Source organism: Amphiura filiformis, chromosome 2 (genome assembly GCF_039555335.1).
Source record: "Amphiura filiformis chromosome 2, Afil_fr2py, whole genome shotgun sequence".
NCBI lineage: Eukaryota > Metazoa > Echinodermata > Ophiuroidea > Amphilepidida > Amphiuridae > Amphiura > Amphiura filiformis.
Genome location: NC_092629.1, coordinates 66636704 through 66658907, shown reverse-complemented (window position 1 = coordinate 66658907; position 22204 = coordinate 66636704). Strand labels below are relative to the sequence as shown.

General features: G+C 36.3%; 1 protein-coding gene across 1 annotated transcript in view; it reads right to left on the bottom strand.

Annotated features, from left to right (window-relative positions):
- Positions 1–1317: 1317 nt before the first annotated feature.
- The window catches only part of LOC140146543 (WD repeat-containing protein 89-like), a 286375-nt gene continuing 265488 nt past the window's right edge, over positions 1318–22204 (bottom strand). Inside the window, exons 11-15 of the mRNA XM_072168419.1 lie at positions 17740–17784; positions 12955–13043; positions 11689–11794; positions 9912–10142; positions 1318–8551 (exon numbers count right to left, since the gene is read on the bottom strand). Of these exons, the coding sequence (XP_072024520.1) occupies positions 8426–8551; positions 9912–10142; positions 11689–11794; positions 12955–13043; positions 17740–17784 (597 nt within the window). The 3' untranslated portion in view covers positions 1318–8425. The remainder of the gene's footprint in view (positions 8552–9911; positions 10143–11688; positions 11795–12954; positions 13044–17739; positions 17785–22204) is intronic.

Sequence of the window (22204 nt, the reverse complement as noted above, 5' to 3'; positions counted from 1 at the left end):
ATAATATTATTATTATTCACTCAATGAAAGAACATTATGCCTAAGTACTTTGGAAGGCAACTCAGATACTGATGAAGTAGTATAATTAAAGAAGTATATAATACACAGTATGATGTATAATTTACATGTAATTTACAGAGAGTAACACATAAAAACATTGTTGGGCCGGTTTCTCGAAGCATCACTAGTGGTCACGCTTCCTAAGCCATCAGGCTTAAGGTTGGTCTGAACCCTGGAATTATGAAAACTTTCGGGCCTCATAACTGCTAAATTATTAGTCTAAAGAATATAAAAGTATACATTATTAGAATGGAAATGACTTGATGAATTCATCTGTGAGGTCCCAATTTGGGCCAAAATGCTCATTTTTGGAGAAAATCCAAAAAAACGGTTTTTTGGCCCAAATTTTTTCGTGCAACGTAACAAAAAAATTGTTTGGCCAAAAATGTTTTTTTATTAATTTTTAAAAACTAGATAAAAATATCTAGGGACAGTTTTTTCATTTTTTTGAATTTTGACCAACTTCACCAAAAATATTTGAAATTTGGGCGAAAATCAGGCTTTTTTATGATTTTTTTGAAAATTTTGCATTTTTTTACCATTTTTGGTGCAAATTTCTCAAAGTTGGTCAAAATTAAAAAAAAAAAAAAAACAGTCCCTAGATATTTTTATCTAGTTTTTAAAAATTAATAAACAAATTTTTTGGCCAAACAATTTTTTTGTTACGTTGCTAGTAAAAAAATTTGGGCCAAAAACCTGCTTTTTAGGATTTTCTCCAAAAATGAGCATTTTGGCCCAAATTGGACCATACAGATGAATTCAGCAAGTCATTTCCAGTCTAAAATGTATACTTTTATATTCTTTAGACTAATAATTTAGCAGTTATGAAGCCCGAAAGTTTCCATAATTCCAGGGTTAAGACCACCCTTAAGCCCAATCAGTCCTATATACCAATGTTTACAATTAAATTTCACATTGTACATCATCTAATGGATCCACATTAGTAGGGCTAGGCTGCTGGCTTAGGAAGCCTGACCACTAGCCAAACTTCGAGAAATTGGACTTTTGTGTTATTTTGTCTTGTCCAACCAGGTCAAAGAAAGCATTCTTGAGGCAAGCTTTTCTAGTTAAACCTTAATCTTAATCTCCCACCCAGGGGTGTAGGATTTCAAATGGAGTCATCCATTCAGGTACATCCATTTGAAATTCACACTCCCTGTGTGGAAGATTAAGATCACCATCTTCCATTTGGTGTGTAGGGATTTCAACTGGAATACCTCAACTTGCACAATAATAACAGAGTGTGCTATTGCAACAATCCTTACATCTATTGAATACAGTGTACTCAATTACAAACTGAACTTTTACAACGTTCCTATGTATATCATTGTTTTTGTTCCCAAAATTTGCCTTTATCAGTTTCAAAATTGACATTGGGCTATTCCTGTTGAAATCCACACTACCCCCATGGAAGATTTTGGAAATATCTTCCGCAGTGGGAGTATGTTTTTCACATGCAATTGGACAGAATTGATCATTTTGAAACCCATACTCCCTCTGTATTATAGCTTTACCTATATCTTCCACAACTGGAGTAAGTATTTCAAATGGAAGTTATCCAATTGTCTATTCCATTCAAAATCCATGCTCCCTCTGTGGAAAACTTTAGCTAAATCTTCCACAGGGGTAGTGTGGATTTCAAATGGAATAGGCCTGGCTGGATCAGATATCGACACATTTTTTAAAAATTCAACAATACCCTCTGCACTCAATTGAACTTTATGATGCAAAACTAAACCCCAGCCTTGTAACAATAAGACTTAACTCTGACTCAACTCAACATTTGAGTCTTATGCCCAATATCAACTCGACAGGTCACAGACCAGTCTTCACTCTAGCATTTTGGTGTGCCAAATGTAGCATTATTATAAAAATTACCCAATTGTGGCAAAAACATTACAATAATGACAATTTTTTGGGCTAAATTTTCAATAATTTTCAGTGATCCAAATTCAATACACAGCCGTAAGTCTAAACACTTGAGTCTACTCAACTCAAGACTTATGGCATCAGCTACTCGTCCCCTCACTGAGTCAAATCAATTCAATGACTCAAGACCTGAAGTCTCAGCAACTTGTCCCGTCACCGAGTCAAGTCGACTCAATGTGCAGACTCAAAGACTCAAGACCTGACGCATCAGCAACTTGTCCCGTAATCGAGTCAAGTTGGCTCAACACCTCAGGCATCAGCAACTTGTCCCATCACTGAGTCAAGTTGACTTAACAACTCAAGACCTGAGGCCGCATCAACTTGAAAACATCTTGAAAGTGCAAAGTGTATTCTTGAACAAACATTTTTTTTAAAAGATTAACATTGAATTCATAGTGATATTATAACAATTAGGAATAAAAAAATGTTACTATGGTTACTTATGATAATAAAAATATTGTCAGCATTGATTGTTTTCTTAAGTATTGGAACAAATAATTCTGTTCCTTCAAACATACAGTAATTACTGTAACAAACTAGAAACATAATTTGTATGACACAAACAGTGTGTGTTCTTATAAGCGGAACTAATTTGCATGTAGGCAGGAGATAGGTATGTGTACTACCGTAAAAACTCGATAGTCGCATATGTGCTTACTATCGAGCGCTTTTAAAACATGCAAACATTAAGCCCAATCCACAAAAGTGTAAATGGGTTTGAGCAAATCATCCATACACAATCGAACAAGTAAACCTGCAAATGTGTATCTCAACCCCATTAGCTCAGTTGGTAAAGCACCAGACTTTGGTACAATTTCATGTTTTCAAAAGCGCTTTCGATAGTAAGCACATATGCTAACTGTCTAGTTCTCACGGTATGTCATTTTGGGACAACAATTATACACATCTTATGCATTTTTTTAGTTTTATAGTACTGAAGTGTTTTCTCCAAAACAGCTATAGTATACCACTGGGCCACTTAATGTGACCTCAGGAGAACCTTTGGCATTCTTCTTAGGCACCTAAGGTGACCTCGTGACCTCTGGAGTACCTATGTTATATCTCAGATCGATCTATGGTATTCTGGAGTACCTTCTGGTACGTACACCTCTGGGCCACAGAAGTTTGCCTCCAGAGTGTCTACAGTGTACGTCAGGTTCTAGTGTAGTGTAGAGTGTACCTGGGCCAACTTGCTTTATTTTTGGTTGAAGCATGTTTCAGATTTCAGGATGAACCTTTAGAAGGACTACCATGGACTAACTAATGAATACCATTGATTGACTATATGGTCTACCACTGAAGTACTTAAGTTAATCCTCTGGAGAGTGTACTAATAGTAATGCCTTTAGATTGCTTTAGGAATACCTGCAAGTGATGATAATTTGAAAGTCCAGATTGTTTGTCATACAAGAACTGACAAAAACATTATGTTCGCCCCATTCTTACAGTGTCTCCTATTCATTAATTACATGATACTATCATCTGGGTAACCAATCCAAATAGAGCTTAGATATCTTTGAAGTAATTTAAGCTTGACCCCATTCAGCCCTCCTGGCCATTCTTACCATTTATCTGATTGGTGCAATATATGATATAGGCCTCTTAGCAACCAATCAAAATAGTTCTTAAAGATAATTTGGCCGGTAGTACCCATGGGAGTTAAAAACAACTTGATCTGTAATAATTACATTTGGCTAAGAAATTGACATGATAAAAGTGTACTTAAGAGTGTAAAAACTAAGATTGTCTTTGTATTCTATCATTATTGTACTACTCAAATTGTGACCACCAAATTGAAATATTAGTCGTATTGAAACAATGGGTTATTCCAGTTGAGATCCATACGCCCCTGTGGAAGACATCTTCAACACAGGAAGTGTGAATTTCAAATGGGGTTACCTGAGTGTGGGACTCTATTTGAAGTCTACACCCCCTGTATGAGAGATTAAGATTGTTTCTTCTATAGGGGGTGTATGGATTTCAACTGGAATAGCCCAGTGATGCACAAAGGGTTCTCGACATTTCAAATGGGGTTACAGTACCTAAATGGATGACTCCATTTAAAATTCACACTCCCTGTGTGGGCAACTAAGATCATGTCTTCCACAGAGGGTGTATGGATTTCAACTGGAATAGTCCATTGTGCACCTGTTTGATTCAACCCTGCAAGCATAGACTAAACAAGGACAACTGTTTCTAACTGATGATCCCTCTATTGTTTCAACTGACTAATTGATTCCAATTTGATCACATATAATACTGACTGTAATAATTACATGGCTAATGTATGTGATCAGTTTTATTATTGTACATACACCTACTGCATTGCTGGAACTGCTCTCTCTCTCTCTCTCTTAATCTTTATTATTGCCTATGAATTCAGTCAACCAACTTGGAAATTATTATTTACTTATTATTGTCCATGTATTTGGAGGTAGTCTAATTGCGTTCAATGGCGTACCTGGTGAAATTTTGCAGGTGGGTAGAATTGCAGAATCATCTCACTGGTTTGCCCCCAGAATGACTTTATTGGGACAAATGTACACAAAGCATGCCAAAAAGTTCAATTTTAATACTAAAATGGCTCACAATAAGGTTACTTGTGGGCTATGCAAATTGAACGTTTTGGACCCTAACTTTTTGGAAATTTTCCCCACACCCTCTACTACTGGCCTGGATATTATACCATTGTCTTGCCACTGGGTCATTCCAAAGTTTTGGGACACAAGTAACATGAGTAACCAAAACTTTTGCCTCTCTCCCGAACGTGAACCAAGTCATAATAAAGGATTCTAAAATCATGCCAAGGACAAGACACAATGTATTGACCTTGATGTGATTTTTAATACTGATGTGTGACTTGCTACATATGCAAGAGAGTGGACAGTATTGGTTACCTTTGTCTCAAATCTGTGGAATGACCCCACTGATTGTCTTGATACTAAGTTGCCACATTACTCACTAATAATAATAAAAGGTAGACCTTGTGTAATAAACCCAGCAACAAATTTACTTTTGGCCTGCCAACTGATATACAGAATATGTAGGTGTCAGTTGACAATTTCTAAACATCTCACACTTTCGTAACTTGATGCTTTGCTTATTTTACTATTGTATAGAAAGTCTGCTATGATCCAGTTCCAGCAATGCCTACATTACATACCCTAACTAACATTAGCAATATCCTCGCATGTGTTGGACAAACGGATGGAAATCCATAAACCAGTATGGAAGATGTCACCTTAATCTCCCAAACAGGGGGTGTAGGTTTCAAATGGAGTCAACTATGTGGGTAACCTCATCTGAAATTTACACTCCCTGTGTGGAGATTAAGGTCATGTCTTCCATAGGGGTGTATAGATTTCAATATAGCTAGAGAAGGAGAATCTGAAATCCCAATACAGCCCAGTCTCTAATGGCGCCATCATTAACGAGGAAAATTTGGGGTATTCATGTCCTTGCCAACAGAACACGCAAACAAATGAAATAAGTCTGCATCAAATCACATGAGAAATGCATGTGCCTCTGCTTTGATGATATTAGTGTGTTGTGCCATGAAAGTGACTCAAAATACACCTAACAGGTATTTAAAAGAATATTCTTGGCCAAGGTGGTATACTCCTCATGTTTGTAGCTACACACATATATCAGTCCAGTAAATTGCGTGCACACACTCTACACTGCATACATGCTTAGTACGCTACATGGATGCACCTTCCATTCCCAAGATATCTATAATAGTCTGCCAGTGTCTTGCATAAGCAGTGAATCAAGTTTCATATGCACTCCAAGCAAAATACAAATACCCCGAACAGGGTCTTAGCTAGAAATTGAGGGTTGCCCATCATTTGAATAAAATTGCCTGTCCTAATTTGACCTTTAAATCATTTACCAGACATCTATAGCCCATTGGGGGTTCAAAGAGTTCAAATATGTGCTGATATGGCCTTGTTCTACAAATTGGGTGTAAAAAAAGGTCAATTAGCTTCTCAAAACATACAATTTATAATCTAGCATCTGTCAAAGGCATTAATTTTGCCCATCCCAGGAGCAAACTCCCTGTCTAAAATGATGGCCAGACGGGTGGCTAGCTAAGACCCTGACCCCAAAAACTTCCCACCTGCATGAATAAAAATGGCGGAGGGTCCAAATTCATCCTCTATTTCTGTGTATCCAACTCATACAAAGATATCGCTCTAATCTCATCTATAGTGTGCATAGGCTATCAAGAACAGTCCTTCTCATAGCATGGATATGGGCAATATAATCATGTACAGATTGAAACAAGAATTTATGGGGCAATCCACACATGGGACAGCTGATCTGCTATAATGTGCTTCAATGTGTACTTATGTGGTCTGCAGTACATGGGCAAGCTATCATACTGCAATAGCACTGCACGGTGAGTGTGTAAAAGTGACCTTGCAACACAACTTTAACTGTATCTTAATTGTAATACAATGCCAACCCGGACTTAATAAGGGCAAACATACTTCTTTGGTCTTATATGAGTGCTTCCTGTACTCATAGCACCATATACATTTACCTTATGTTCTTCTTTTCTTTTTAAATGTTGCAAGACTTGCACTGTTTACCACATTTAGTCATTTTGTTGTCTACTTCAGATACTGTTGTATTTCAAAAGGCTGCCTTATATGATTTTTTTACTATGGTCATCTAATTATACACTGTAAAATTAACTTTATAATTAATTTTGAGGTATTATGACAATATTACAATTACAATCTCATGCCCATTTATAAAGAAAGCAGCATGCTGAAATATAAAATAACAATATGAAATACAACAATGATAGTAAAAATCACACAAGGCAGCCTTTTGAGATACAAAGGTATGTGATGCAGACAACGATTTGACTACATTGATCATTGAATTTCAAAAGCGCCACCACATTGATGTGTCCTGTGTAAAAAGTACCCCTTACATCAACCCTGGTGGGCTGAGTGGGTAAAACATGCCCGAAATATAGGTGGATATTTTTGGCATGAAACTCAAGCCACCCATAGGTACCCACTTGATGTGTGCCTCTAGAGAATTTGATATGGAGTATTCTGACTATCTATATAGCAACTATAATGTGTGATGCTGTATTATCATTATTTTTCCCTGTGCATGACTATATTTCCTATTTATTGCTCATACAATTGGACCGTACAAGTAAAGACATGGGTAGAAGATCATGGGTTGTGTCAAAGTGCCGAACATAGATTTATATTACAGAGATTGCAGGTTTAGCTTGTTTCTGTGTTTTCTTTGTTGGAAACTGTGGGGTAATCAGGTATTTCAAGAACTCTTCCTATACTTTTGTACAGGAGCCAACCGTTGTTAATCCATGATGAACACACACTTTTGCAGTAAGCGTATAGCGTATAAGCGAACGCAAGGTTACGCGTTATGCATGAGCGCGTAAAATTCGTCATGCCTGGAACGTATGCGTAAACATAAACTCACTTATGTTGGCGGAAGCAGCTAAATATTGCCGCTTTATTCTTTAGTTTTATTGCTGATATCAACAGAGAAATATCGCGATTTTCTTGTAAGGTTGAGTGGCAATGACAAACAGACATTCCGAATGAAAGAATTATGTAAATTAGACATCTTTAGCTTGTTTCGTTGTTGAAAGGGATTCAATCATGTTTCACCGTTGTTCATCACCGATTAACAACTCGCGTCCGGCGCGTCTGCGTGGTTTACTTCGCTCGGGCAGCTTGAATCCGTAAGTGTCCTCTTTTTGTACATACATCCAGAGTTGATACACACTTCCCACAATGCATTTCTTTCATTTCAATTTTCTGATTTGCTATCTAGTGCAACATGGGTCAATAGTGACAAAAAGTACCTCAATGAACAGAGCACATCCAGATCTTGCAAAATATGTTTACTTCTTACCAACCAACCCATGTTTAGCCAGTCTATTCTCAACATGAAAACAAAAGGGAACCTGTACCAATTTGGTGAGGTGATGCATCATGTTGCAAAGGATTCTGGGAAGGGTAGATATCTTCTCTGATAAATATCCATTGCCTGAATGAAAGGATGGAGACATGCATGCATGCATGCTTGTGACACATTGGACATTTCCAGTTGAAATCCATACACCCCCTATGAAAGACTTGACCTTAATCTCCCGCACAGAGGGTGTAGATTTCAAATGGCGTCGCCCATATTAAGGTAACCCTATTTAAAATGCACACTCCCTGTGTAGAAAATTAAGGTCATGTCTTCCATAGGGGATGTATGAATTTAACTGGAATAGCCCAACTGAAATCAGCTACTGCTTGCAATTTCATCCTCAATTCTTTTATTACCCTGATCAGAAATTGGTCTTTCTTTCATTTTTACATGCATCTGATATCCCACACTTTATCCAACTGATAACACAAGAAAGAACACCAGCAACCTCCAATTCTTAAACCTATGTCGTTGTCATGGGAACATCCCTCTCGTATGGCTTCCCAGAATGCTGTATTTTTAGCCTCTGCATGCGTTTGGTGATTTTCTCAGGTGCAGGTTGTGTTGGCGTTGTTGGACTCTCCATAGACTGTATCAAATATAAAAGTTAAAAAAATACAAATTTTTTATAATTTTTGTTAAAATAGCACTATTACAAATCTAAAGAACATGAACATAGCACTTTACACAAAAAAGAGATGAGGAAAACAACAACAAATTAATCTTATAAGGTGAACAAATGAGTCTTTAGATAGCTCTTGAAACTGCTGACAGTGGGACATGACCGTATATGCATGATGGCAAGCAGGGTCTTAGCTAGAAATTGAGGGTTGCCCGTCATTTGAATAAAATTGCCTGTCCTTATTTGACCTTTAAAACATTTACCAGACATCTATAGCCCATTGGGGGTTCAAAGAGTTCAAATATGTGCTGATATAGCCTTGTTCTACAAATTGGGTCTACTAAAAAGGTCAATTAGCTTCTCAAAACATACAATTTATAATATAGCATCTGTCAAAGGCATTTTGCCCGTCCCAGGAACAAACTCCCCGTCTAAAATGACGGCCAGACGGGTGGCTAGCTAAGACCCTGATGGCAAGTTGTTCCAAAGTTTGGGACCAGCAATGCTGAAAGCCCCACCACCAACCACCTGGTGATTCCAAGGGATGACAAGACGAGTAGTGTCTGTAGCAGAGCGTAAACCTGGTCTAGCTGATTGATAAATGGTAATGTAGCCTGTGAGGTATGAAGGAGCCTGATCATTATAAGCGACTTGAAAATGTACAAAAGTGTCTTGAAGGTGATTCTAGGTGAACTTTGACCTGACATTTGACTTACCATTAGAAGTAGATCTCTTTTCGTAGCTTTCCTTGCCACCATTTCTGTATATTCTCATTAAACAAATTACTTGTAATTTGGAAGTGTAATCCTCTCCTTCTAAATTGCCTTGCAGACGACGTGCGATGTCGTGCACTAGTGGGACTGTTATCACTTTATTGTCTGTTGACCTACCTTTTGAGGTGTGCCACTTTTCACAGCTCTATAAATTTCTTCTAAAGCGCTGTGATGATGATTTATAATGTCTCGTATTAAGGTGAACTTTGATCTGACATTTGACTTACCATTAGAAGTAGAGCTCTTTTCTCAGCTTTCCTTGCCACCATTTCTGTATTCTCATTAAAAAAATCACTAGTAATTTGAAAGTGTAATCTTCTAAATTGCCTTGTCGACAACATGCGATGTCATGCACTTGTGGGACTGTTATTACGTTATAGTCTGTTGACCTACCTTTTAAGGTGTGCTACTTTTCACAGCTTTTCTGGCCTCTTTTTCTCTATTCTCATTAAGGAGGTAAGGATGTGTCCTCTAATCTTCAAGTATCTCACTGACAATGATTTATAATGTCTCTTGTACTCATCAGGTGAATCGTGACCTGACCTTTGACCTACCTTTTGAGGTGAACCTCTTTTCTCAGCTTTCCTAGCTTTCCTTCCCTCTTTTTCTGCATTCTCTAGCTGATTCGGAAGTTTCCTTCTGTGCCTTCTGAAGTTCCTTGATGAAGATGTGGGATGCCTTGTACTACTTGTAGGGTTGTTATTGGTTGGAGTTGGTGTAGGGGTGTGTTCTGGTTGCCACACTGATATTGCTGCATCTTCACCCCCTGTTAACAGACATTCTCTCTGTGTAAAGAGTGCAATGGAGAAAGGTTATTTTAGTGAACTTCTTGCTAAACTGCTGACAAGGAGGGAGATAGGGAGAGGAAGAGGGAAGGAAAGAAGACCCGTCGGAACCGCTACGGCCGGTACGGCCATGACTGTACCACTATTCAGCCTAAAAAAATAATAATAATAACAAAAATTGAATGGAACAGTCCATATTTCACCTCATGAAAATATTCTTACCACTGTACTCATAAACATTCAATATTTGTATAAAACTGTATAAATATGATAACTTTATAACTTTGGTGATTTTTGAATGGTTGATTTTACATTTTATTTTTTGAGGTGTGACTTACGAATTTAGAATCATGTGTACTGCAATTGAGTCTTACCATGAATTGGTAAACATGTTTTATGGTTGATAATTTTATTTTGAATGTTCTAGTTTTGAAGTTTAGTACTATTAACTTACCGTTGAAATTGTACTTTTCATTTTCAAAAGTGCTTGGGCTTCCCCCAGACCCCCAAAGTGGGCCTACCACTTTTAATTTGCTTCCGACGGGCCTGCATGTACAAAGCAAAACTACTAGACTATGCAACTTGGAATGCTTATTTAAGTTGATACAAGCAAGAAAATTAGCCCCACTCTGAGAACTTCATGCTCCCATATTTAGCATTTCCCCAGCCTTGTTGTCAAACAGGGAAGTCCCCGGTTAGTAGCATGTGTATCCCCAGTTATTTGGTAATGAAAGGACCAATGTCCCTGTTTTCCACATATTACATAATGCACCCACACCCACTTACCCTGTTGTCCATCCAGACACCTACTACCCCTTTATGTGACCCTGTTAGTCTTGACCTACAATCAGCAGCTGCGTATCACCATTGCAATGATTCACTCACACCCCCTACCCACACACTCAATAACACTCTCTCTTACCCTATTGTCCCAATGCAGACACCTAACAATGCCTTTATGTGACCCCGTTAGTGGGTGTACTGGATGTAGTCTATCACGACCTACTGTTAACAGCTGCATATCACCATTGCAATGATTCACTCACATACCCCTACACAATAATACACTCACTCTTACCCTGTTGTCCCAATGCAGACACCTAACAATGCCTTTATGTGACCCCGTTAGTGGGTGTACTGGATGTAGTCTATCACGACCTACTGTTAACAGCTGCATATCACCATTGCAATGATTCACTCACATACCCCTACACAATAATACACTCACTCTTACCCTGTTGTCCCAATGCAGACATCTGACGATGCCTTTATGTGACCCCGTTAGTGGGTGTACTGGATGTAGTCTATCACGACCTACTGTTAACAGCTGCATATCACCATTGCAATGATTCACTCACATACCCCTACACAATAATACACCCACTCTTACCCTGTTGTCCCAATGCAGACATCTGACGATGCCTTTATGTGACCCCGTTAGTGGGTGTACTGGATGTAGTCTATCACGACCTACTGTTAACAGCTGCATATCACCATTGCAATGATTCACTCACATACCCCTACACAATAATACACCCACTCTTACCCTGTTGTCCCAATGCAGACATCTGACGATGCCTTTATGTGACCCCGTTAGTGGGTGTACTGGATGTAGTCTATCACGACCTACTGTTAACAGCTGCATATCACCACTGCAATAATAACACATAAGATTACATTACAAAGTCATTTTCAACACCTGGGAATCAATGATACAATAGACTAACTAGTCCATAGGAATTAAGGGGGCACTGCATGAAAAAGAGTTAATGAAGTTTAACTTTTTTTCATCCTTGTCAAGCAAATAATTTATGCTATTCCAGTTGAAATCCATACACTCCCTATGGTGGACGTGACCTTAATCTCCTACACAGGGAATGTAGATTTCAAATGGAGTTATCTATTCAGGTAACCCCATTCCACATTCACACTCATTCACATTTGTTAACTGTAAGTGCAGTAGACAGTGCAGCCAGTGACGTGCATAGAGAGGTAGAGGGTGGTCGTGTAGTTTGGTGCACTAGGCTATCAGTCAGAGGTTGTAAGATCATGAGTTTTCTCATTACTCCTCTATCCCACTCATTGTGGCCCTAAACGTCCGGACACTGTGCATGGCGTGCTGTGTTCAGAGAGTCACATAAAATGGCGGTCCTGTGTACCAGACTAGCAATATCTGGCCATGTAAAAGTTGCAGGCCTTTTCGTAAAGAGCAGAGGATCAGCCTGTGCCTGTTGGCTGTCACACTCAGCATTGAGGTCAACTTGCGCTTTTAGGGGCTTCGCAGCATATCAACTCGTGGCAGGCTTTGAGAGATGTGGTCATCCAATTCAAACTCTGTCTTCTGATTTATAAGTGCCTGACTGACTCTGCTCCGCGATACCTCATCGATTCAATTAGTCTTAAGCCAACACCGTCCAGTGGCCCTGTTACAAGATCTGCCCTGGACAGAACTCTCCTAAACATTCCCATGTGCAAGTTAACCTGTGGTGATAAGTCATTTACAGCTGCTGGACCGTCCATCTGGAACAGCCTGCCACGGAACGTACGGGAAGCTTCTTCTCTCACACAATTAAAAAAGCTGCTGAAAACTCACTTGTACAATTTTTAGTATTTTTCATTTTGTCTTTACATTGACTTTTCTTGTTTTCCACTGGCTGGTTATTGTTTGTTGTTGGTAATGTAGTTTTGTGCGTTTAGATCAATTTTTTGCATAAGCGCCTTAAATCACCTTTATGTATGTATGTATGTATCCAGAAAATGTGGATGGTGGCCATTTTATCATTATTATGAAATACTTTCAAGCTGTACTTACTTATCTGCTCCTCCAAGTACTACCAGTGACTTTAGTGATGAATGATAAAAACAATCTACCAGGTAATTCACAGTGCATTGGTCTTCCCTCTGCAAGAATAAATGTAAATAGAATAGAAAATCATTAGTGATTAGTGAAGGTCCCAGGTTCGAATCCTGGTTGGTCAGGGAATTTTTTTGTCATTTATGTATGAGGACACTGGTGTTAAAAACATTTCTAATGATTGAAATGTTCATAATAATTACAGCTTTGTATAATATTATCTAAACAAATCAAAGTAAATCAAAGCATCTGAAATTAAATATAGCTACAAAAGCAATTAAGAGTTTACACCACTACAGAAAACCTTCTACACAATCAACATACTGTTCTTCACTCTGTGAAGCATAATCTTAGATCCAGAGAGAGCAATTAAAACTTTCCACACAAAGACTCCATCAGACCTCATTGAGACATTGAAGGAATTACAAGGTCCAATTATGTCATACAGGTGTATCAAAATGATTGGTCATTAGTTTAATGTTAATTTATACCCATGTTTCTTCCATATCTGACAATGGATACTCTCGCTTGAAATTATCAGAATTTTGTAAACAAAAGCTCTAAATCACATAAAATAAAATCCTGACTTTGCTGACATCATGCTACACACTACTGATGCGAAATATTTTCAATATCTCCTTTCTTCTACTCAAAAAGTTTGTTTACAATTGTAACATTTTTTGAGATCACCCTGCAGTGTACCTAAAAATGAATCAACATAGCATTGGTTCTCACTTTGCAATTAAGGACACCAGACCAGAAACATAGTGAGGACTGATTATTGCAATCTACACATCAATTAAAGCTTTGATGGCCTCTAAAACAATGAGGCATTAAATGTGTTGTTTTATAATACAATTGAACACGGATGTAAGAAGTGAAGAGCTGAGATGCAAAACGCTATACACAAAGGCTGCTTTCATTGCCTTGTATATTTTCTGTATTCATGTTATTTTAAAAGTGAGCATTTTTACATACATCTGATGTCACAATTAAATTCATCACATTTTTGCCATTTTAAATATGTATACCTACCGTAAAAACTAGATAGTTAGCATTTGTGCTTACTATTGAGTGCTTTTAAAACATGCAAACAAGAAGAGCACCATCCACAAAAGTGTAATGGGTTTTGAGCAAATCATCGATACATATAGTTATATACAAACAACCAATCAACCCCATTAGCTCAGTTGGAGCGCCAGACTTTGGTACAATTTCATATTTTCAAAAGCGCTTAATAGTAAGCACATATGCTAACAAGTTTTTATGGCATATACTTTAGACCAACAATCTAGCAGTAATGAGGCCTAAAAGTTTCCATAATACCAGGGTTAACACCAACCTTAAATATACATCACAACTGAAAACAAAATAATATCATGGAAATTTAAGGTCAATGCCCATATAGAAGAGGAGTACAATAAAACCCAGACAATATCAACAGAATACCCGCGGCATTAACTCAATACAAATTGCATCACAATTTTGTCTCTGCTAAACAAAGTAGCGGTAATTAATTTTGTAAGTCATCCAATCACGTTTAATTTAATATACCTGTTCAATCTGGTCATTGACCGCGGCTATGGTAATTGATTTTTTGCTAACCAGTTGATGCATGCCCTCCAAGTCAAAATGGACTATTCAAATTAAAATCCACATTACCCATGTGGAAGATTTTTGAAATACCTTCAACAGGGGGAGTATGAATTTCAAATGGAATGAACACATTAGACAGCTCCAAATGAAACTCACCCTCTGTGGTAGATTCATGTTGAAATGTTCTTCGAGGGTTTATGACATTCAAATAGAGCTTTCTAATATTATGTTCATTCCATTTGAAATTCATACTCCCCCTGTGGAAGATATTTCCAAAATCTACCACAGGGGGAGTGTGGGTTGTAAACGGAACAGCACAATGTAGTATCTACTTTGCTTAGTGCTGCCAGATACTGCCCTTTACTTTGGGTGCAACTGATTTGGAATATTTACTTCCCAAGTAAAAAATGCATGATCCGTTTTGTTAATGCTCTACATGCTAGCTATATAGGATTCTACATAAAAAGTTTTGAAATATTTTCTTAAAATATCAAGAGATGTTTTAAGAACCACTGAACCAATACTAGGCTTGTTTGTACTCATTTTAAAGCATTGTTCTTGCTGATTTCAAATATGGTCATGAAAATTTACAATTCTGACATTTTTAAATAACAAAAAAAAATGAAATTCATCATCTGCAGTTGACATCTGCATGAAGAGACTTGAAATTAAAAGATCAGACTAGCAAAATGACCAAGAGAAAAAGGAGAAGGAAAAGAAGTAAGGAAAAGAAGAAATAGGAAATAAATGAAGGAATGCGAGGTAGAAGAAAATGGATGGGAAGAAGAAGAGAACTAGGAAGATAACAAAGGTTTTAGATACATATTCCAGCATAATCGTCTACTTCAATTAATAGATCGATGATGCTTCTCAAAATCCATTTCCGTTCATTAGAAGTATACCATATTCCCTCTAATTAACGCCCCTATGGTGGTACATTTTCCAAAAGGGGAAAAATTTATTTTTCAATTAAAAACATTGCTAGTACCAATAAATAAGTGAAGAGATTTCATACTTCTAGTCCAATAAAACAGTACTCACTGTGATACTAGAAGTATGAAATCTCTTCACTTATTTATCAACAACAGTCCTGAGGAAAATGTTCAGTATTGCTAGTACCATCTGGCAGTGTTGCAGTGCTCCACAAACAATAAGGAAGTTCTATGAGTGCTGTAAACAGTGTCAATAACAGCGACCGTAAATAACATGAATATTGTAAACATCGTGAAATTGGCACTAATGCACGTTCGAAAATAGGGGTACTGTATGGTACTTTTACAGCATTTATGGAACAGTTTGGTTGAAAAAAAATGTTGGGGCGTTTATTAGAGGGGCTGCAATTAGAGAGGGTACGGTATATAAAGTGCAAAATACAAAAACAAAGTACTATAACATTCCGCTACTGGCATCATTTTGTCTTAAAAGTTTTCATCATAAAATTCCAAGAAAAACTGACTTGTTTTCCATCCAGTTTCGGCAATCCTATCTGTTGCCTTTCTTAATTCACTAGACACTACCGGTCATCTAACAGCATTTCTGATTGGTTGATAACTTCAATTGCTCATTTCAATTGCCAATTATGACTAGGCTTTAAACTATTTATGGTCAACTTGCATTTGCAGATGATCTTATTAATACCCTCTTTGATTGGTTCAAAATTGGACACAATATTTATTTTGGCCAATCGGCAGGTAGTTCTCACAGCGTTAATGGTAAATCCCAGTTGACCTCCTTATTATGATTATCATACAATATTTACGCTACTAAAGCAAATTGACATGATCTTAAATCAGCAAATTATGATGTTTTTGAACTCTTTAATTAGAGAGTAAATATTTGATAAGAGATGCATTGCCTTGATTTCAGAGAATTCAAATTCCCTCAAGAGTTTTAAGAGCTAACATCATATGAAGATGCATTAAAACATTTAGTTGCGGTAAGCAGAGAAGGAAGTTATTTTTTTTTGGTATAATGTCAATATTATACTTCTAACATAAAGCAGGTTTAGGAGGGAGGATCAGTAATGAGTTTATTTAGTTCTGACCTGTCTTGACTCTCTCTACAAGGGTGTCGACCAGGCCCCACGTACGCCAAATTTGGAAAAGTATACAAAAAGTCCCAAAATCAGGTTTTTTACATTTTTTTGGACAAAAAGGTCAACATTTTGGGAAGAAAGTCCACTTTTTCAAAAACTGCCCCCCGGAAAAAAGTCCACTTTTTCAAAATCAGCAACCCCCAATGATATCCTGCGTACGGGCCTGGTGTCGACTGCAGATGACAAGTTCCAAAAATGTTTTAAAAATTCAAAAATTTCAGAATTGTACATTTGCATAACTATTTTTGGAATCAGCATGAAAAATGCATTAAAATGAGTACAAATAAGCCCAGTATTAGAACCTAATCCAAAACTCTATCCTCAGGAGCGTCGACTGCAGATGAAAAGTTTAATTTTTTTTTTAATTCAAAAAATTCAGAATTGTACATTTTTATAATTATATTTAGAATCAGCATGACAAATGCATTAAAATGAGTACAAATAAGCCCAGTATTGGTTCAGTGGGGCTTGAGATAACTTTTGATATTTCAAAAATTAAAAAAAAAATATCTTAAAACTTGGGACTTTTTTTTTATGTTGAAGCCTATGCACCTTTGTTCCATAACCATTAGGGTATAGGACATTTTTTGTTTTTGATATAGCCCCCGAATGAAATGTATTTAATTATGTTTGTACTCACTCAGGTAGCATTGTGTGTGAATTTTACATCCGAACTAGAGGCTATTCTTTTTTTATGGGCATTTTAGTGTTTAAAATGGCCCAAAATGAGGGTTTTCAATACTGCCGTCCATTTCCAATCGTCACCCCCACAGGCTTTACATGTAAAATAAAAAGGCTCGTAAAAATTTAATAGCCTCTAGTTCGGATGTAAAATTCACACCAAATGCTTTTTGAGTGATTACAAAGATAATTAAATACTTTTCATTTGGGGGCTATGTGGAATTTGTTTTTATGTATTCCTTGTACAATGACATTTCACAATAAAATGTCCATTGGAAACAAAGGTGTATGGCCAGCTCGCAGAGCATTAAGCAAACCAGATAATAAATGCTGAAGAAGAGGCTTTTAGATTATAATAAGGGGTTACTTACTGCTAGCGTTTCCCTCACATCATCAAATCTTGTGAGCAGCGATGACTGCAAGAAAAAATAATAATACAAGGAAAGACAGAAAAATCATTAATTAACTTGCATAGATCATTATCATGTATGTACAATGTGATATGAAATACTGCAGCAATCAGCTGGGCAAACTTCAAAAGCAACTTTCAAACTTGCTAAATCTGATTTACTCAAAAGAAGATTGTCCAAAAATATTAGCTTGTAAACTTTAAACATTTTGATCTTTGCTATTGAACTCAATTAATACTAAACAGAAAATCATAGCACTTGGCACAACCCTTAGCAATACAGTTTTCAATTTTCATTATGTCTCTCTGGGTTTTTTTTACCTAATGGTCAACAGTGGAAAACTTTTTCCCCACAAAAAACCCTTATCAAGCTAAAGTTTTAAGTTATGGTGATGTTCCAGTTTTCTCCTCTTCAACATTTTGAATTTTTATGTATATAACCCAACATTAAACGTTTCCCGTAAAATATTTTGTGTTTGCTGGGTCCATACTGATGTAAACAACTTTTGAGTGTCATCTTCCTTCTGTTATTCATGCGAATCTTGCAAGATAAGACTTGTTATTCCTTTCCCACTTCATTAGTTTCCTGATTGTAAGGGTCGGTTCATAGTGAATATTCGAAGGCGAATATTTGTTGTCGAATACTTTTTGTGACGTCAAAATATATACGGCAACGAATAAAATATGATGACACGCCGAGTTGAGTCGGATTAAATATCGCGCAACTGATAGCGAGATACTATTGATTTATATGAAAGGCTCGAGGTCACCTGAATATCGTTAGCCGAACGATGATTTCAAAAATCCCCAATGAAAATTAACCTGCACAGTTGTGTAAAATACGCCTGGATAGTTCCAAAATGGCTGATAACGAACTGAAAGAAAACGTTATTAGTGCGGTACAAGCGTACCCATTTTATATGACATAAAAGTAAGGGACTATATAAAGACGTCCAGAATAAGGAAAATGCCTGGCAGGCAATAGCATTCCAATGCTGTAGTGATGGTAAGTTATGTTTTATGCAAATAATATGATATTTAGGCTTACAAACATAACCTACAAATGTACAAGTGAACGGTTCATTGTTTGCTAAATCCAAGCGAGATCACCCGAAAATCTATGCAAGAGAAATTTCTACTGCTGCTGATGAAAAATCCTAGAGTGCGTTTGGAGTTTTTTTCTGCACTTTACCAGTAGGCCTAATAAATTCATAAAAAAATAAAAATTAAGTAAACATTTAGAGCGAATGTTTTTACTCACTGCTCATCTGATCCACTTTCCCAGGAAATATCGATACTCCTTTTTTTTTCCTGACTTTCCAGACATATGAGTAAACATCAAAATTAATGTTTACAAAACAATCAAATATATATACATACATTCGTTTGCATTTTGTACATTAATATTAATATTAATAATGTACAAACATTGAAAAAGGGGGCCTAAGAGTATGTCTATTTTTAATCATATATTAATTCCGCCATGCCCAAACATATTTTATATATGAAATCGTGTAAAAACTGACCCCTTGTAAATCTATGGAACCCCATATTCCAATAAAAAATAAAAACAACTTTGTTATCAAAATACGCTAGGACTATTGTACAGGAATTTAATAGATGGTGCATTTTAATAAATAAATAGATTAACACCGGTAATGGACGAGAAATATTTGGCAATACCGGATTGACCACAAAGGCAGTGAATAAAGAAATTAATAAAAATAAAAATAAATTAAATGAGAAAATGAAAGCAAGGACATTTGGTGAAGTATTGTTTTAGAGTGCGAAGGAGTCCTACATGTTTAATATCCTGGCCCAGGACACTGATTAATGTAAATTCAACCCATAGTTATTTGATCTGCTTTTGCCAGCATTCAACTTGTTCAAGGTGATTTATGCCTATTTTAAATAAAATTCCGAAATCTGAAGTATCAACGTTGTATCGTGCACAAATTATGATCCGAGACTATTTCATTTGACACGGTTGTATGGATTTCAAAACATCGGTCCTATAATAAATATCGATTAGAGAATTACAGCAAGAGACTTTGAGGATGCCGTAATCCTCTTGACCATCAACCAATCAGATAGACATATTTCAGAAATATATTCGTAGAGTTGAAACTTGTTCAACTCTTGAAATATATATTTCAAGTAATCTCGTTCACATTTAGCAGCATTTTGGCTTGCAATAAAGTCACGAAGGGCGGTAATGCTAATATACGATTTCAGTCAAATATTGGTGCAAATATACGATTTCGGTCAACTATTTGGCTAGTCTTTGCCCAAAATTATGAAATGTATATCAGTAACAACTCTTAGGAGGGTTTTCGAGTAATTTTAACGAAATAATGAGGTAAAATAAAAATGAGGTAGAAAACCCACTTACAATTTTGGACTTGACGCTTAACTGTGGTGTTCTAGGGGAATTAAAATATCACAATTAATATGTTTAATTCAAAATCGTTGTCCTACAAGCACATGTTAAATGGCTCGATTCACATTAGGTATAAGTTGGGACATTGTCAGGTTGAATAAGAAAAAAAAAAAAAAAGCCATTTAAACATGAATTTAAAAGATCGTCTATTTGTAGCTTTATGACACTGAATAGACCAAATATCTGCCTCTGACGAAACAAATGTTTTCCATGCTGATTTGTTTTTGTAACGAGTATATATGTGACCCTCGGCACAAATGAGCCCTGAAGTCGCCAATCGTCATTTTTGAGATATTCAACCAAAATATTCTGCTTGAAATTAGCTTTAAAATGATGTATATCATGTCTATAGTACTTGACATTTAAGTAGTGAAAATCAATAAAACAGTCAATAAATCCTTTGTTTCCTATTGTTTATTGTTAAGTTCGATGGAGCATATCTCAATAGTGGCACTGGCGACATCCGGGCTCAGTTGTGCCGAGGGGTCACATTATGTCATTTCAAAAAGAAAGAAAAAAAGGCGGATATTACTTTTTAAAAACTCAACGCATTACTATTTATAGGCCTATAATTATAATTATAATGTTATACTTGATTAGATAACAATTAGCCATGTGTTTGATAATTACAGAAAATAAAATATGCAAAATTGCTTCTCAAAGCAAATTAAATTACCTGGAATATGATTGTATGGTGTTAAAGTATGCAGTTTAAAGTGAATTGTAAACAAAATGTGAAAAAGGAAATGGCCCTCTTGCATTATATGACCACTGGGGGTCACTTATATTCAATTTGCTCCTCCTGATCATCCTCCATCCCGCAAATTATGCTAATTATATACCAATTATTTACTGATGTTAATAATTTTTACAACATTTATTCAGTGCTTACTGTATTGGTCTCATCACAAGCTTTAGTTTGACACCAAATTTAACTACATAGGCTGTAGGCCTCCCCGGGTAGGCCTATATTATGAACCCCAAAATGTTACATCTCCACTTAAAACGCATGGTCACTTATTGACTTATTTATTGACTTATTTATTTCTTTATTAACTTATTAATTAATTTATTCATTTTTATTTTACAGACATTAAATCATGACAGTAGTTCAATATTGAGTTAACCTATTATTGTATTGACTACGTTAAAGAAATTCTCTAATTTTTGCTTACCTAGGTCAACGGGCAATACTTGTTAACAGTCGGACAACGCTGTGAATTGTAGAAATATATCTTTCTCCGGTTCATAGTTTTATATTCGAAGCCGCATATATTTTGACGACCAAAAAGTATTCGAAGCCGAATATTCGCCTTCGAATATACACTTTGAACCAGCCTTAAATCAACTCCCTCATGTTTTTACTACGCCACTTATTAGCTAGTGTTTTCTCCTTGGCCTGTGATATAGGTTTACAAATAGGGCATTAGCAGGATGTCCTCATTCCACGTTTTATTGATGATGTCTGGATTATAAAGGTTTATGATATCTGTACCCAGCAAACACAAAACGTTTTTAAACATTTTTAACAGGTTATATTTTGGGTTTTGGTTTTAGTAAAAATGTTTTAATAACATTAAATGCAGGTTATATATAGGTCATGGAAGCGTTTTTAAAATAATTTGTATGAAAAGAAACTATAAACAACATTTTTAAAAAATGTTGTCAAAATGTTATAAAATATCTTTGCAAACATTTTTTGCCAAATAATTTGTAAACACTTAACACTATGTCAGAACATTTTGAAAGTTTTCAAAAATAATTTCCGAATATTATTAAAATGTTTTATACCCTATATATAACTCAACATTAAGCGTTTTCCATGAAATGTTTTGTGTTTGCTGGGTCCATACTGATGAGTGTCATCTTCCTTTTGTTATTCATGCGAATCTTGCAAGATAAGACTTGTTATTCCTTTCCCACTTCATTAGTTTCCTGATTGTAAATCAACTCCCTCATGTTTTTTCTATGCCACTTATTAGCTAGT